This window comes from Canis lupus, chromosome 25 (genome assembly GCF_003254725.2).
Source record: "Canis lupus dingo isolate Sandy chromosome 25, ASM325472v2, whole genome shotgun sequence".
Classification (NCBI taxonomy): Eukaryota; Metazoa; Chordata; class Mammalia; order Carnivora; family Canidae; genus Canis; species Canis lupus.
The window spans coordinates 13,476,988-13,492,902 of NC_064267.1; the positions used below are offsets into that span (position 1 = coordinate 13,476,988).

Sequence of the window (15,915 nt, forward strand, 5' to 3'; positions counted from 1 at the left end):
GTACAGTTCTTTCCATCGTGTGATGAATCCAATTCAGTGTGGCCTCTCGGACTCTGCTCTCATAAAGGGGACCGGGGCTTGCACAGCTCATGTTAATCTACAATTCAGATTCTCCTGCGCTCCTGCCATTGAACTGCGTTTCCTGGGCCATCAGCTCTTGGGGCAGAGCGTATACATGGCCTGTACCTGCTGACAAAACCTCTGTGTTATTGTCCCGAGTCCCAATGGCAGTGACGGCTTATTAGTGCAAGACAAAACTCCAAAATAAATCACGGTCCAATCATTTACTTTAACAAAAGATTTATTTGAAACAGATTTGTGCAGACATATACCAGTCAACAGGATTGATCAAAGCCACAAATCACTACGTTTTTCCAAAACCTCTAAAAATACAAGTAAATGCCCTTCATTTGTATTCACTCCAGGAGGGAACCCAGCTCCGCTATAATGTGCTGCTGTAATTTAACAACCAGAGGACATTAATAGGACGTGAAAATGGTAACACTTCGAGAGAGAGGGAACAAAAAACCCCACACTCCATAGACGCGCTCACTACTCTGCTGGGAGCCAATTAAACGTGCCCCCACAGCCCCGCTTCCCTCTGCATAACCAGATTAAAACCTCCCTGTCGCAAACAATATTTAAGCAATCTGAGCACAGATGTGACAGCAGACAGGAGGGCACATGGCTTTGCTTGCATGGGAAAGACACCACAAAGATGCTGCATTCAAACAGCAATTCGGTGACCTGCAGGAAGGATGAGGCACCCGGCTGCTGACCTGGGCTGCAGACCTGGCTGCTCCTGGCAGAGCCCTGTGCGCCCCACCCCTGCAGCTGGCCGGGCTGCAGCTGGTAGCGGGGCCCTTCAGAGGGAGGCTCCTGGGAAGCAGCAGGCACACTTCCGAACTCAGCAGTCACTGGCAACGCGGGAGAAGGACAGCGGAGGAATGCACGTGTCAGCACACACACTGATTTCATTAATGAAAAACCCGAAAAGCATCTATTTGTGCAGGGATCTTGTGGGAAGCAGAGAAACCCTATGACAGGGCAGATTTTCTTTTTTCCACGTTTTAATTGGTGTTTACTGATCCACCCGCAGGTGCATGGCTGTCCTTAGGGATGACTGGGTCCAGTGCCATTGGAAGTGAGTTCACAGCCTCATCTCCAGGCTGTCCCCCTCCTTCTGGCCCCTTCTCTGCCATACGGAAGAGCTTGCCTACAAAAGGCTCTTGATAAGCCCTCTCGACCCCTTGGGTTCCTGGGCAGGGTTATTTGGATAGCGCTATTACCTCAACTTTCTTCTTCCTATTTCTGTCATAAATCAAAGCCACCTGACACTTTGTTCCTGACTTTTAAAAGGAACAGGTCTCCTTTCTTTCTTTAGCCAGGTCAGAAGAAATGCCGATGGGCTAATCTTGTGAGCATGTTTTTCTTGGTCTGGAGCCTGAGAGAAAGAGCAGAGTGGTTGTCTCTAAGGCAACTAGGGCAAGAGATTGTCATTGAAAACGAGCCAGCCCGGGTGTAAAAGAATCACTCTTTTGTCTCCCCTCAGTCAGGGGAGCAGAGGTGTTTGTCAGAGTTAACAGCTCTGGATTATGCTTGGGGTGGGGTAACAGGGTGAGCTCGCCCTTCTTTTCTGCCCCCTTTTGTTTCACAGCTTCTCAACCCTGTGTTGGCTCCATATAGCCTTTTCTTCCCGTTGAAGACGGCATGCCGGTTTGCCACACTCAGACCCAACAAGCTAAGAGAGAGCTTTCAACAGACTGCTAGTGGAGGCTTGGCAGTCAATGCAGCTCTTGTAATGTCAAAGGAAATGTGTACTGTGGGACAATGTGGGATGCCGAGAAAAAAATAAACAGAGAGTATGACACATTAAGGTAGAGTATTTCATGTCTATTCCTTTTGGGGATACTTATTAATATCTTCTGGGGACCTCAAACTCTCACCTCTACAACCCACTAGAAACCCTTGTCACCATCCTCGTTGCCTCTGAGGATGGGAAAGTGGCCAGGATGAGGCTAAATAATCTCCCCCAAGGCTATACTGAGACCAGCAACTGTCTTGGGCCAATGGAGAACCAGCAACAAAGCCAAGTGATGTATATGCTTTCCCTTTGAGGAGGGAGCGCTTTCTTTCACTATCCATCCCCATCACTACTAAATTTGCTAATACAAGATTTGGTATGGAGAAAGCATTCCACGAATGTGATAGGGGATGCCATCCTTTACCTTGACCTGATAAACTCCTTTGTTTGCCAGGTTATTATTTCAGGCTCTACTTAACCACAGTTTCCCCGTTCCCATTTTTTATGGACCCCAGGAGATGAAGTCTACATTTCAAATGCTGAGGCTGAATCACTCCTTGAATTACCTTGGGACAATGACTCTTGGTAGTAAGCCAAACGCCAGCTGGAATGTGTGCACTTCCTTCACATGTTCAAGACGAAAGACTACCTTGCCCTCTGGCAGAGTTTTGCAAACATCCTATTCAACTTATGGTCTAAAACATAAACCTCTAGAAACGGAAACAGGATAGAAAATTCTCTTTAAAAAATGAGATAAAGGGTCATTGTTATAACAAATGGAGATTACAGACTCTAGCTTTCTTTTAAAAATTCAATTGTTAAGCCTATAATATATATGTCTATATGCATTTTCAGACATTAGTTACTCATACTCACTTTTTTTTTTTTTTTTTTGCATTTCACTGCTTCTTGACAAGTTATCACTGATTTTCACTGCCAGCTCCCTACAGCAAGACCTGCAGCCTTGTCAAGGAAAAGAAAACGTCAACAGAGTTCCCAGCCATGCTCTGCCAAAACTCAGGTTCATATTTTAGGATATTACTCCACGAATATTAAAGCAACAGCATCTCCCTTCTCCAAAGAACGGGTTTTGTATGCTCTACCGATCCCCTCCCTAGATGATCACACGTGTGCTGGGAGATGGGTGAACATAACACTGGTCAAGAAGTCCTGAACATTCTGCAGAGACAAAAGGTGGACACATCAGCCACACCCCCAAATTATGATCACGCCCATTCTGGTTAGCAATGAAGTGCTAATCTGGGCAACCAGGCAGAAATGGTTGGTCCATTCTGTTTCCCTACCCTGCCTTTTTAACATGCACTTTTCACGGCCATCCTTGCTGGGGTGCCAGGACGTAGGGGAACTCAGAGAGAAGTGCATGCGATGGCTGCTCTCTTCCTTCTGCAGACTCAGCCAGAACGGAGCACACATTCAAGAATCGGCAATCTGTGTATGACACCAGGCCGAGGCTGGGCCTCTGTGGATCCTGCTGCTTTAGCCCAATCCAGAGGCCGGCTCTAGAGTGCTGACCAAGTATGACCTGCCAGCCTGCATGTCACTTACCATGTGGCAGAGTGACAAGTCCCATGTGGCGTTTCCACTGAACTGACAGCTAGAGTACGCAACTTACTCCAGTCCACCCTGCTCCCTGGGGAGGGGCTTGTGTGACACTCTGACCTCAATTTGAAGACAGGACAAATGACACAGCCCCCGAGTTGGCCACAGCTAACTGTCATACATCGCACAGATTGACAGCTGCTCCTCCTTGAAGCCCAATTTAGTCATTTACCAGATAGCTTAATCATATACGAGAATTAATAGAAAGGTATCCCATCTAATGCTTCCTTCTGTGTACATATTTCAGTATTGCAAACACTGTTTAGTCTGGTTCTCAAAAGAATTGGAATATAGACTCCAGTCTCAGAAAATGTGACTGCATTTAACATAAAAAACACATTTAACATAAAAAAAAACAAAATAAAAAACAAAAAGCCCAAAACAAAACATATACATGCTGTAATCTGAAAATCTAAATCAGAAGGTTTTAAATTTAAGAAAGAGCTAAGTGTCAGACAAAGATTGAGTTTTAGTTCCCCTTTCCAGAAGGCTTAGTTCCAAATGAAAAGTTCCAAATGAAACCATTTAGTCGGGATGCCTACCACACAGTTGATTCAAATTTTTGTTTCTCCTCTGTATTTAGGACATCATCTCTCTGGGTGTCCAATAAAGACCTAAACCTCTGTGTATTGTAATTCCAGGCACATTTTTTTTAGGGGAGGGGGTTGTAATTCCTGCATGACAGTCTCAGGGATTCATTTTGTTGAGTGCTCTAGTATTTAAAAATGGCTTACCACCTCGGGCAGGAAGGAATGGCAATTTTCTAAGCCTCACCTGTTCAATTCATTGTTCTGCTTCCCCGTAAGCCCTCCCTGGATCGTGGTCACTTTATAAGTAAAGGATTAGTTTTCTCAGTCAATGCAAATCATACTTTAAGTTATTACAATGCCAAATAAGATGTGGATGCTCCAAAAAATGAAGGATGAGGAAGCAAAGTGCACTATTGTTTTATTTCCCAATTTAGCACAGCCATCCCCAGAAGAACTGTGCCATTTTAAGTAGTAACAGCTGCCCAGAAGTATTTATGTTAAGCCATCCAAAAATCTGGTTTGGCAACCAAAGCGGAGAGGAGAGAATGTGCCTCCAGGCTGGCCATTTATTAAGGGCTCCAGGTGCTCACATTCATGCCTGAGGGCACACAAGTTCTATCCAAATTTAGAAGGTGGGACTCCACAGTTTGGAAAGTCAGTGACGCAGCACTTCTCCTCCTGTCTTAGACTCGGGACACTTTATTTGCAGAGGTACTCGTATCTACCACTGACGATAAGGAAGGACACCTCATCCATATAGAAACGTTTGGAATTCTTTCCAATTAAAACTGCATGTCAATGTCTTGCCTAGCCTCCTGCACGTATGATCACAACTGCCTGGGCTTCATTTCCGTTTCTACCGAGGAGATGTGGCTAAGGCGTCCTCTGTGTCCTCCTCCCGCGGTCTCCGTGTTCCTTGCCTCTTGCCTTCCCCTTTGATGGTCATCTTCCTCCACCAGCCTCAAGGGCCCCTACTCTCCCTCCGGGTTCACTCCTCCTCCTCTCTGACTATAGAGTCACAGAGAGACAGACGTGTCCCTTCGCTGGGGAGACACACTAAACTAATTCACTGGTTTCCCCACAGTGAAGATCCAAAATGGGCTCTGAATTCCCGAGAAAACAAGTGTGGTCTGACTTAAGCGATGCCCAAGGTCCAGTGGTCTGGAGGTCGGGAAATGCGAACTGAGAGCCTGATCAGAGCAGGAGTGCACTGTCCTGCAGGCTTCCCTGTCCTCGGGAAGAGGCAGGTAAACACTTGAGTCTAGGCGGGATAGCTATGCTTCTTCTCTTTAGTAATTGGAGGGGAAAGGGCGGTGGCAGAAGCGATTGCTCGCATCCACATGTGAATCTGTGCTAGGACAAGACGTGGAGCACATCTGGGCAGGTTGCCCACCGGCTGCCATGCACGGAGCACAGCGTCCGCCACGCGCAAGGTCTGCGATGAGGGCAGCCCGGACAGCCCCGGAGGCACCTGCGCGCTGGGGATGGGGCCACGGGGTTCAAATAGGCGCTCTCACCCCGATGACAGACAGGGCTGTGATTTCACCGCAATCAAGAGATTTATGCCAACTTCAGACAAACAAAACAGGAATCAAAGTGAGACATCAAGCTGCCTGCCGTGAGGTCCATGTGCTGCCTGGCGGACTCCATCGGCGAGTCAGCAGCACAGGAAGCGAGCGCCCCTGCTCCGAGTCCGCAAGGCGGGTTTCTCACGCAACATAAAACTCTTACCTTTCTCCCAGACCAACTAGTACTGATGTTAAATATTGGTGAAACGTAACGCTTTTAATTTCACACCTCACAGAGCAGAGCTGAATGCTTCATAATAACATACACAGCAGTTAGGCCAAGCACTGCCGACGAACTGGGAGGGGTCGGAATGGCCTCCCCTGCGGAATCTACTCCAGGTTCGCGAGGGAAGGGGCATCTAACAAACCGGTTGGCTAAGGCCACAGAAATGTGTTTCGTGGTGTTTTGGCTGCTGACACCAGTCTCTTCCGACAGAGATGTGTTAACACTGGGTGCAACAAACTGCATCTCTTTCCTGGGACCCATCAGGACAATTCATGTCTCATTTCTTCCTCAATTTCTTTTTGGTGGTGTCATAAGCACGGACTATCTCTTCCTGAGTAACGGCTCCATGCTCCTCTTGAGAGAAGGCATACCCATCTGCAAGAGGAGCACACACAGGGCTTGGTTAAGAGGACCATCGAGGAGCACGCTGCACTTAGAAAAAACGTTTTTGTGGGAGACAGGCAGCTGACCTTTGCCGTGCGCTGGGCTCACCAGCCTCGGGGAGGTGGGGACCGGGACAGACAGACCTGTGGCTCAGAAGGGAAACATGGGCAGAGTGTGGGGTCGGGCAGGACAAGGCCTGACCAGACAGGGCCTGACTGGTTCTGGCTGCTGATGCCCGATGCTGGGGTGGGAGGGATTCAGGGGGCAGCCTCCCTGCAGCTGAGCTCAGCCCGGGAAGCATAAACAGTGGGTCACTGGTCTGTGTCTGCACTTTCCCAGCACCAATCAAGAGGAGAGGCGACTTGCTCTGCTGCAGAAGTGTCCCAAGCTGCCTGAAGCTACAGGCTGGCTGGGTAATTTATGAAGCCGTAAACATGCCAGGGAACACACACACAACACTAGTGGTGAAAACTGGCAATGTGCACGTGATGCTTGGAGCATTCCTGCTTTTAAGCTGGACTGATTTGGACTGCTAATAAGAAATTACAGTGGGTTTATTCTTGTGTAAATAAAGAAAAGATCGCAAGATAAAGTCAAGAGGCTACAGGGCCGCAGAAAGACTGGCTCTTACAATCAGTTCCAATAATAATAAGAATAATACTAGCAGCAGCTGCCAACGATTAGTAAAAGCTATGTGTATCAGGCCTGTTCTATGTACTATACACAAACAGCTCATTCATTCCCCACAATGGCCCTATGAGACAGCTGATGGTATTCTTCCCATTTCACAGATGGGGAAACTGAGGCACTGGGTCACAGACCTAGTGAGTCGCAGAACTGAGAGCCAAATCCAGGCAGTGCTTTTGTAGGACCAACATTCTTTCTGCATCTCTAGTTCTAAGAGAGGTTTAGCATTCAAAAGCCCAAGGGTCCTTCCCACCAAAGGAGCATTTACAAGACTGTCTCTCTGTTGGCAAATCTTTCTGGGCCAGGGCTAAGAAAACGTCCTACAGCTGGATTAGACGTTCTGACCAAAAGACCACACAGTAAAATGCCTGAAAAGGGTGAATCCCATCCAGGTGTATACATGACTTGTCAATGGATGTGTTAGTCCACTGTCACATTCTTTAAAGGAGAACAAGAAATCAGAAATTGTGTCCACGTATCACCTCCTGGATTGCTAATTATTTTACTCGGACACTTGGCTTACAAAGGAAAGTTTCGGAACTATAAAGACATCTAACAGCAATGTATAACACAGCTGTGGTGGGGCTGGAAGAGGAAGAGGCTCCGACAGAGGATGTGCAGGGTGATTTTGTACTCTGCATATGCTCGTAAACCAGAGTGTCTGACCCTGGGCTGGCTTCCCAGCTCTCCCGGCCACCGCCTGAGAAAACCCCATAGCTCAGGAGGGCCACCCCGGGAGGTGAGGGCTTGTCAGCACAGGTGGCCTGCAAGGCAACTGAAGACACGGGCTAGGTAGCAGGGGTGGGTGGGAGTGTAGGAAGAACTAGGGAAGGATAAGCACAGAAAGGAATCTTCCCCAGAGATCTTCATCTACTGGCTCACCTCCATCTCTACCAGAACCAAATCCACAAACCAAAAGATGGCACCATGTGGCAGCCATGGCGCAGCAGCCCCTGGCCAGGGTGAGCCCCATCTGGCGGAGGCCGATGTCCTGGGGCTGGAATGCGGGGCACAGGCCTATAGAGGGGGGCCCTGGGGGTGCTGGGTGCAGGGCCCTTGAACGTCTTTTGATGGCTTTCCGACACCACGAGGCTTCAGAGGCTTCGAGGGATCCGAAGAGGAAATGCCTCTTCTCTCCTTTGTTCCTCTGACAGCTTTTAGATTTCCCTGTGCCTGATCAGGGAAGCCCAGGGAGAGGGGGAGACGAGCAGACGTCCTGTGTCCGCCTTCTGAGGTGGGTGCCCCTCTAGCACAAAGTGTTTTTTTTTTACTGTAGTCCTAGGCCAGACGCCTTTCCCTGGCATGTCTCAAAGCACAATCTAGCAAACAATACTGGCTCCTCCAGTCGCAGGCTGTGCTCTGTGGTCACTGTGGATAGTCTTTATTCTGCGCTCTTCTAAAGGGAACATTTCCAGTAAACACCTGATGTTTTCCTGTGGGGGCCACGCGGCAGTCCGTGGCCCACCGTGCCACCCCGGGTGGACACTCCTCAGCCCGGCAGAAGTGGCTCTGGCCCAGTGGGGGTGCCCTCCAAGCGCTCTTCATGAGCCTTTCTGGTGGCAGACCCATGACTATTGAGCTCTCCACCCTGCAGGCGGCTTTCTCCATCTGCTCTGCTTTCATCTTGGATCCTGGCACCCAGGGCCTGAGGCAAGAAAGGTGGTTCTAATCCTTGCTTGGCAGTGACTTGGCCATGGGACCATGGATTTTTTAATTTCTCTGAGTGTCCTTAGTTCACTGTTCTGTAATATAAAGGGCCTGGACCAGGTGAGGTCGAAGTTCCCTCAGAGCTCCAACCCCCTAAATGGGTGCCCAGCTTTTCCAAGGCTAACTATACCCAGGCCACAGAACCCTCTCCTTCATTCAGGGCCAATTCACACTCAGCACCAAGGGAGGAAGCCTCTACCTTCATACCAGTGAAGAAGGGAAATTGGTGCAACAACCCATCCAAACAGAACAACTGCTACCTGTCTTTTTTGATGGGTTTTTTGGAGGGAGGGTCCTGGTGGAGAGGAAGAAATGCAGGGGACTTGTTGAGACACACAAAAAAACACGTTTGGGAGTGTCCTTTGGGGAAAGGTATCTTAGCATTTGGAACAGTCTACTCCTTGTTCAAGTAGAAGGAGCAAAAGTCGTTTTCATTCACATCCTGCCTCTGCCTACTGGGACAGATAGAGCATGTAGCTGTAAGGCTTCTGTGGCTTGTATTTGTCTCACTGGTACAAGGGCCTTCTGGTAGGATTCCTCAGCCACTCCAGACTGGGAAGAGCTTGCAGGTGTCCATCTGAGAGGACCTTCCAAATAGCAGTTTCTTCTCCTGGGATAAGCTGAACACCCAGAAGTTACTACCAAAAGGCTTGTGCCAGCAGTTCCCATTGGTTGCATCTACCATCATGTTTCCAGAATGTTATGCACTAAGACTTTCTTCACTAGACTTTCTTAGCCACAGCAGAGACTTAAAGTGAACTCTGCAACTCAAGACGAAAAGGAGGATAGCTTGGTGGGGTTATCCTGGGGCAGGGTATCTCACTGGTTCAGATACAGTATTTTCCTTTCAGAAAGCAGGCCTGCTAGAAGTTAGGGCTGTAATGGGAAAACTTTAGTGCAACAACAGACTATAACCACTCAAATAGCCTCCTCCTGTCCAGCCAGCACTCCTCAGCCTGACAAAGACAACCACCATCAGGTCATCAGCTTCTACCTGGTGAACATTTAGATACCATTTGTATCCAAATGGGGAACTCAGAGGAAGCCTCCAGCTCTTAGCCTTTCCCACTTTCATTTGTCTTTCAGGAAGTCCTGGCAGCCACAAAGTAGTGATGGGGCCTAGGGAAAGCCCTGGATGGACCCAACTTCTGAACTTCCCCGGGCTGACTTCCCAGTGTATCTGCTTCCTACATGCTCAGCAGTAGCCAGAATCCTGGAGCAGAGTGAGGTAGGTGAAAGGACGCAGAGGGGTAGCTGAGTGTCTTAGTTGTTTTGTTCTCCCCAGAGAACACTTGGTGAAGTCCATAAAATCATGTCATTTTCCCCCCATTATTTTGGAATAACACTCCTCTTTTTTTTTTTTTTGTTTTTAATAAAACTCCTCTTAAGTAGCTCTGATAACATCTTCATGAGAGTAGAAGTTTCCTGTGAAAAAGATTCCTAAAAGCAACAGAAATGATGGGGCGACCATGAGGAAAACAAGGAAATGAGACTATAGGAAATGCTGATCTCAGTTATAAATACTGTGTGTTGGTGGCCTGTAAGGAACTCAAAAATGCTGCCAAGATGAAAGTTTTCCTTCCAGTTTCCTAGGAAGACAGGCCCAGGACAGCGGAGGACAGACCCGGGAGGGATAGCTAGGCAGAGGCTGAGAGGAGAACACAGAACATCTCATAGGCCAGGGCCACTTCTCATTGCTCCATGGCCTTCTCTAGTTATTTCTGACAGAATGTTTGGTTAGTGATTGGTTTTTTACTATTAGTTGGTGGGTGTTTTTAAAATGTGGTGAGGGACTCCTGGGTGACTCGGTTAAGCATTTGCCTTCAGACCAGGTCATGATCTCAGGGTCCTGGGATCGAGTTCCAGGGCTCGCTGTTCAGCCAGGAGTCTGCTTCTCCCTCTCCCTCTGCCTCTGTGCTTTCCCTTCCCTCTCTCTCTTGCTGTCAGATAAATAAGTGAAATCTTAAAAAAAATAAAATGTGGTGTGACTTTAGAGGCTTTTTATTTCTTATACTCCTTCATTATCAATTTCTTTTGTCCTTCAAAATCCTAAGAGTTAAGAAAAAATTTTTAGTAGTTGTTTCAAGACATTTTATGACTCTCTCACAAAAGTTCTTATTCAGTCTTTGATCTCAATATATGTACCTTATATATTCTTTCTAGGGTTATTCTGAAATATTTGTTAGGGAAGCAGCAGGGCTCCATGGTATGAACCCCACCGTTTACAGAATCGGTACTCATTTTCTCTGTGCCTGCTATAGAGAAGGTGCTTTACACACACCATCCTGAAGCCTCACAAAGACTGTGTAAGATGTGTATCATTTTTTTTCCTTTTAGATGTATATTATTAGATTTCCTTTTTCCCGCACTGGAGGAAAGTTTAGAGAAATATGTATGTCACCCAAAGTTACTCAACTAGTGGCAAAAAAACCCACCAGTAATACCTCACATTTATTGGACTCTATATTGTCAGGTACTATTCTAGGCACTTGGTCTAAATGTTCTAATTTAATTCTCTCAAAAAACTCAGTTCTTACATCTTCTCCATTTTACAGATATAGAAACAGAGAGGTTAACTTACCTAAGTTCACAAAAAAGTGACAGAGCTGAGGCAAGACCCCCAGGCAGCCCTGCTCCAGAAGCAGGCCCCACAGACTTACTCCCTGGACACTGGATCAGAGAGATCATGGCTATGACCCAGATTGCTGGGCCTTGTGGGGCCAGTTACTATGCTGACCTGAGTCTCTGCCAGGTGCTCTCAGCACTGATACCACCTACTCCCTGGGACGGGAAACAAAGCACGTGGGATGCCATATGGAGTTGGTCTCTGTCATGTTGATATTCCACGTGGGAAAGTGAGGAGAGGGAATCCATCCCTTTCCTTCCTCTGTGAGAAAGTCTGTGAAGATCTATTGATGGGTAGAGCTCAACTGAGCCTGATATAGACCCCTCAGTACTTGTACTATGGATAAATGATTCTTCACTTCTCCTAAACCATCCCTGTTTCCTTCTGAACACCTCAGGAAAAGAAGAGAAAACAGGAAGCAGTGTTGTTGAAGAGAAGAGATGCAATGTGAGAGAGGGGGGGCGCTGGAAAAAGAAGCAGGAGTTGGAGGGGCAGAAGCAGGTGACAGACGTTGTGCCAACAGGCCTCACCTTAAGGAAGGTAGGTGACTGCCTCCCAAAGGACACCTGTGCTAACAACACCCCTCTGCAGGGAGCCAAGTGGCTGAATTGCTGAAATGGCCCCACAATCCCCCTGAGCTCTGCCACCCATCTCTTTTCATGGCCTCCTGCCCCCTCCCCTGGGGTCTGGTGCATTCCCACTGTCCCTGGCTTGGGTCTGAACCCTTCAGCAGAAATCAGGCCTGGCCTCCACTGTCAAGTGGGGGCACCAATGCTGGACTCAGCCTTCCTGGGAAATGTACAGAGATTTTTCCCCAGTGTTTGTCATTGTTTTAATTAATAAGCTAATATTAAGTAAGACAGTGCATATTGCTATCTTTGGGGCCAATAATTCAAAAGTAAGATCACTTTGGCCCTAGTTCAAAATCCTAGGCTGACAGAAGGATCTCGACCACATCAAGATTTTAAGTTTCAGGATTTTGTCATTCAGGCATTTGATCGGGTCTTAGGGAATTACCTACACTCAAGCCGCACTTGCCTTGGGCCAAACACACAAATTCCACCTCCAAGTGTGGGGCTCTGGCTGGACAGCGGTCTCCATCCCTATCAGCACCAGCAAGCCTTAACGAAGCCATCGCCTTCCCTGAGTGGCTGGGGTCAGGCTAACCAGAATGTGGCGCAGGTACTTACGGGGAACACACTGCTGGATGGAGCCTCCCCGGAAGAGAGTGGGGGGTGTCTTCCTGCTGAGCCTCTTCAGGAGGCGGTCACGTTCATTCATCCTGTGGGTAGATCAAACACAGTGAGTCCCGGCTCACGTGAACACCTCTCAAAGGGCCTCACCCAGTGACTTTAGTTTGCAAAATAAATCAGGGGGAGAAAGGCTTCCTCATGTCAAGGAAAATGTCCAGTTTGGTGAACAGCTCTATTATTTACGGTAGATGCTATCTTGACACCTTGAGTGCACTACTCCCTCTTCTAAGAGGCGCTCTGTTTCCAGTCTGTCCTGTACGTAACGCCTCTCCACACTGCCTTCCTCTTAATTGAAGTGCACTACAAGTGCACTTTTATACCAGGCACACCCTTGGCTTTCCAGAACACTTCTGTGAGCAGTGATCTCTTTCTATGGTCAATGTCTTAATGCCTCTGTTTCACCTGCAGCTGCCTCTTCCCAAGCCAACAGCTGTACCAGGGTGAGAGCCTTGGGTCCCCAGCAAGAGACTTTTTTCTGCACAACCTGATTGTTAATTTTGAAACAGTGAAAATCAAGGTGAGTCTTTTTTGAAAACACAAGGATTAGGAGCTCTTCTTGCCTTTCCTGAAATGATTCCCTGCAAGTTTGCTGTCCCTGTAAGAACTATGGAGCACAGCTGTTGTTTATTCCTATATAGCAAAAGGGGGGGGGGGGAGTGTACTTTAAAATTGCCCAGGTAGGCCACAGGTCTTTGTTTTCTTATCATTACAATGTCACTTGTTCCAGGAGATTCCTGGAGTGTGGGAGTTTGCCAATGCCTTCTGATAAGGGCTAAAGTGTATTCCCCCCCAATTCATACGTTGAAGTCTTAACCCTCAGTTAGTTACCTAGAATGGGACTGTATTTGGAGATGGGATCTTTATTTTTTAAAAAATATTTTATTTATTTATTTATTTTATTTGTTTGTTTGTTTGTTTGTTTGTTTGTTTATTTATTTATTTATTTGAGAGAGAGAGAGAGAGAGAAGACAAGTAGGGAGAAGAGGAAGAAGCAGGTTCCCCATGAGCAGAGAGATCAATGTGGGGCTTGATCCCAGGACCCCGGGATCATGACCTGACCTGAAGGCAGAAGCTTAACCAACTGAGCCACCCAGGCACCCCAAGAGATGAAATCTTTAATAAGGTGATTAAGTTAAATGAGGTCACTAGGGCGGGTCTTCATCTAATAGGACTGGTACCCTCTTAGGGAGAGGAGATTAGGACACAGACACCCACAGAAGGAAGACCATATGAAGACAAAGCAGGCAGCCATCTACTGGGGGAGGAGCCTCAGAAGGAACCAACACTGCCAACACCTTGATCTTAGAATGCCAGTCTCCAGAAGAGTGAGAAAAGAAACTCCTGCTAAGCCATTCAGTCTGTGGTGCTTTGCGATGGCAGCCTTAGCAGACAAATCCACCCCTGACGGGTTGTTTGCCCGTGAAAGCACAGAAGCTGTGGTTGTCTGCTGACCTGAGCACCTGTCTTATGGGCTTTGAGCCTGAGAAGGATGGTCCCCTGACCGGAGTCCACTTCACAGCAACCTCAAGGGCCTTGAAAGAAGAACAGGGCCCAAGGTATTCTCAATAGTTTTGGAGCTAAAGTTCATTTTGCACTTGCGTTGCCAGAAGAGAGCATTTTTCTGATTATGCTGGTTGAAAGGACAACATTTAATTCATCACCAATTAGAGGTAAGCCTCAACTAGCTAAGCTTGGCAAAATGTTTGATGGCTGATGAGGAAAAACACTTTTTTCTATCCATTCACACTGGCTTTCCCTTCTCTCTCATGCCTTTTCTTCCATGGGCCGATTAATCTCACTGGGCCCTGCTGAGCAACTGCCCCAGACAGCAGGCAGAGAGGAGCAGATGAACAAGGACAAGCCCGTTAGCGTGCCCTGTGCTGACCCTCTGTGAGCTCACTGCCCCCCAACAGGCTGGTGCCCCCTGCACTGGCTACTTTTAGGACATGGGGGAGGGTAATGAAGGGCTGTCCTCCCTGTCTGACCCAGCTCTGGCCAGGATTCCTCAATGGCAGGCACTGCCAAGGCTCTACCCAGGGCATGAAGTGGGGGCTCCTGAGGGCTGAGCCGCAGCTCTGGAGGGCACACTTCCCAGCCAGGTTGTGGTAAGGGAAAGGAATTCCCTCCCCAGGAACCTAGTGCACAGACGCAGCCTAGGCTCTGTTCTCATACCCCTCCTCTGCCCTGGCCATCCTCATCCCTCCATGCTTAGGTCCAGAAGCTCTGCCTTGCTGTGGGGCGAATGAGAACTTCACAGGACCACACAAGTGGGAAGTCACACATCTTGGTCCCTCAGTGGGCAGGTGAGGAAACAGAGACTGAGCTGTACCAAATACAAAGGTCACAGGATGCTTTGCTGGCTGTGTTCTTGCCCCTGCCTCTGTGCTAGGCAGATGTCCCTAATTCCCATGTGATATACTATATGCTTTTCTCTCTTTTTTATAATGAAACACTCCAAACACAGAAACTAATACAGCAAAGGTCCACCGACCTGGTCCATTTAGCAAATGGTAGTTCCACTGCTTGACCCCTTGTTTTAAAGGGACCCACTCTTTCCTCCAGCCCTTCCTTCCATGTGGCAAAGGGTCCATAGGGTCAAGGAGACATGTTCACCAAGCCCATGCCTGTCACCTGGCCCAGGTATTTGGGACATCAGAAGTCTCTGTGGAGTGATGCCTCTCCAAGTTAGTTATCTAAGGCCAACCTGACCTCCTCACTAGCTCTATCCTCATAAGAGCAGATCCTATAGCCAGTGTACACACTCCTCAGCTTGTGGGTGGCCAATGAGTGTTTTTTTGCATGGGGTGTGTATGGATGGAGATGTCCAAACACATGTGCGCAAACCCCTCTCAGTGCAGGACAGAGCTGGGGTTGGAAGAGAGGGTGGGGGGAGCAGCACAGCTAACTATTCTCCATGCCACCACTTTCTGGCTCCAGTCCCAAAGGATCTGGGAATCACAAAGCACCACCCTCTTTATGAAGGTATATTGATCAAGGTATATGGCTATTTGTTAGCTTGACTTGTAACTTTCACACACTCAGACACAGACATGGTACTTGGTCTCTATTTGCACTCTTGCACCAAGTCCTGTCCTGGTTGTGGGAACTACTTCACATTTTTTTCTAAGTGTATTTATTTTGTTAGTAATCTCTACACCCAATGTGTAGCTTGAACTCATGACCTTGAGATCAAGAGTCACAGACTCCTCCGACCGAGCCAGCCAGGCACCCCTACTTCAAATTTTAACAAAAATAAAATATCAAATATGAAGTCCCTTATATTCCTCCCAGATCCCATTCTTTTCCCTTCTATTATAATATGGTTAGAAATAATATTCTGTGTTTCATACTTTTGTTTTACATATATATGCTACACAACTAATACTTATGTTCTAAAATACGTCTAACTGGTGTCATTTATTTTATGCTTCTCGTGTATCATTTTTCTTTGTGCCTTCTTTTTTCCTATCTTATATTCTTTTTAATTATCTCCTCATTTACAGAACTAGT

At 47.6% G+C, this 15,915-nt stretch overlaps 1 protein-coding gene across 14 annotated transcripts in view; it reads right to left on the bottom strand.

Annotated features, from left to right (window-relative positions):
• Positions 1–283: 283 nt before the first annotated feature.
• Positions 284–15,915, bottom strand: part of ATP8A2 (ATPase phospholipid transporting 8A2) — a 569,987-nt gene continuing 554,355 nt past the window's right edge. For all 14 annotated transcript variants that reach the window (XM_025462677.3, XM_035717600.2, XM_025462679.3 and 11 more), the window contains 2 exons: positions 12,343–12,434; positions 284–6,123 (listed from right to left, as the gene is read on the bottom strand). In XM_025462677.3, coding sequence (XP_025318462.1) covers positions 6,026–6,123; positions 12,343–12,434 — 190 coding nt within the window. In that variant the 3' untranslated portion in view covers positions 284–6,025. The remainder of the gene's footprint in view (positions 6,124–12,342; positions 12,435–15,915) is intronic.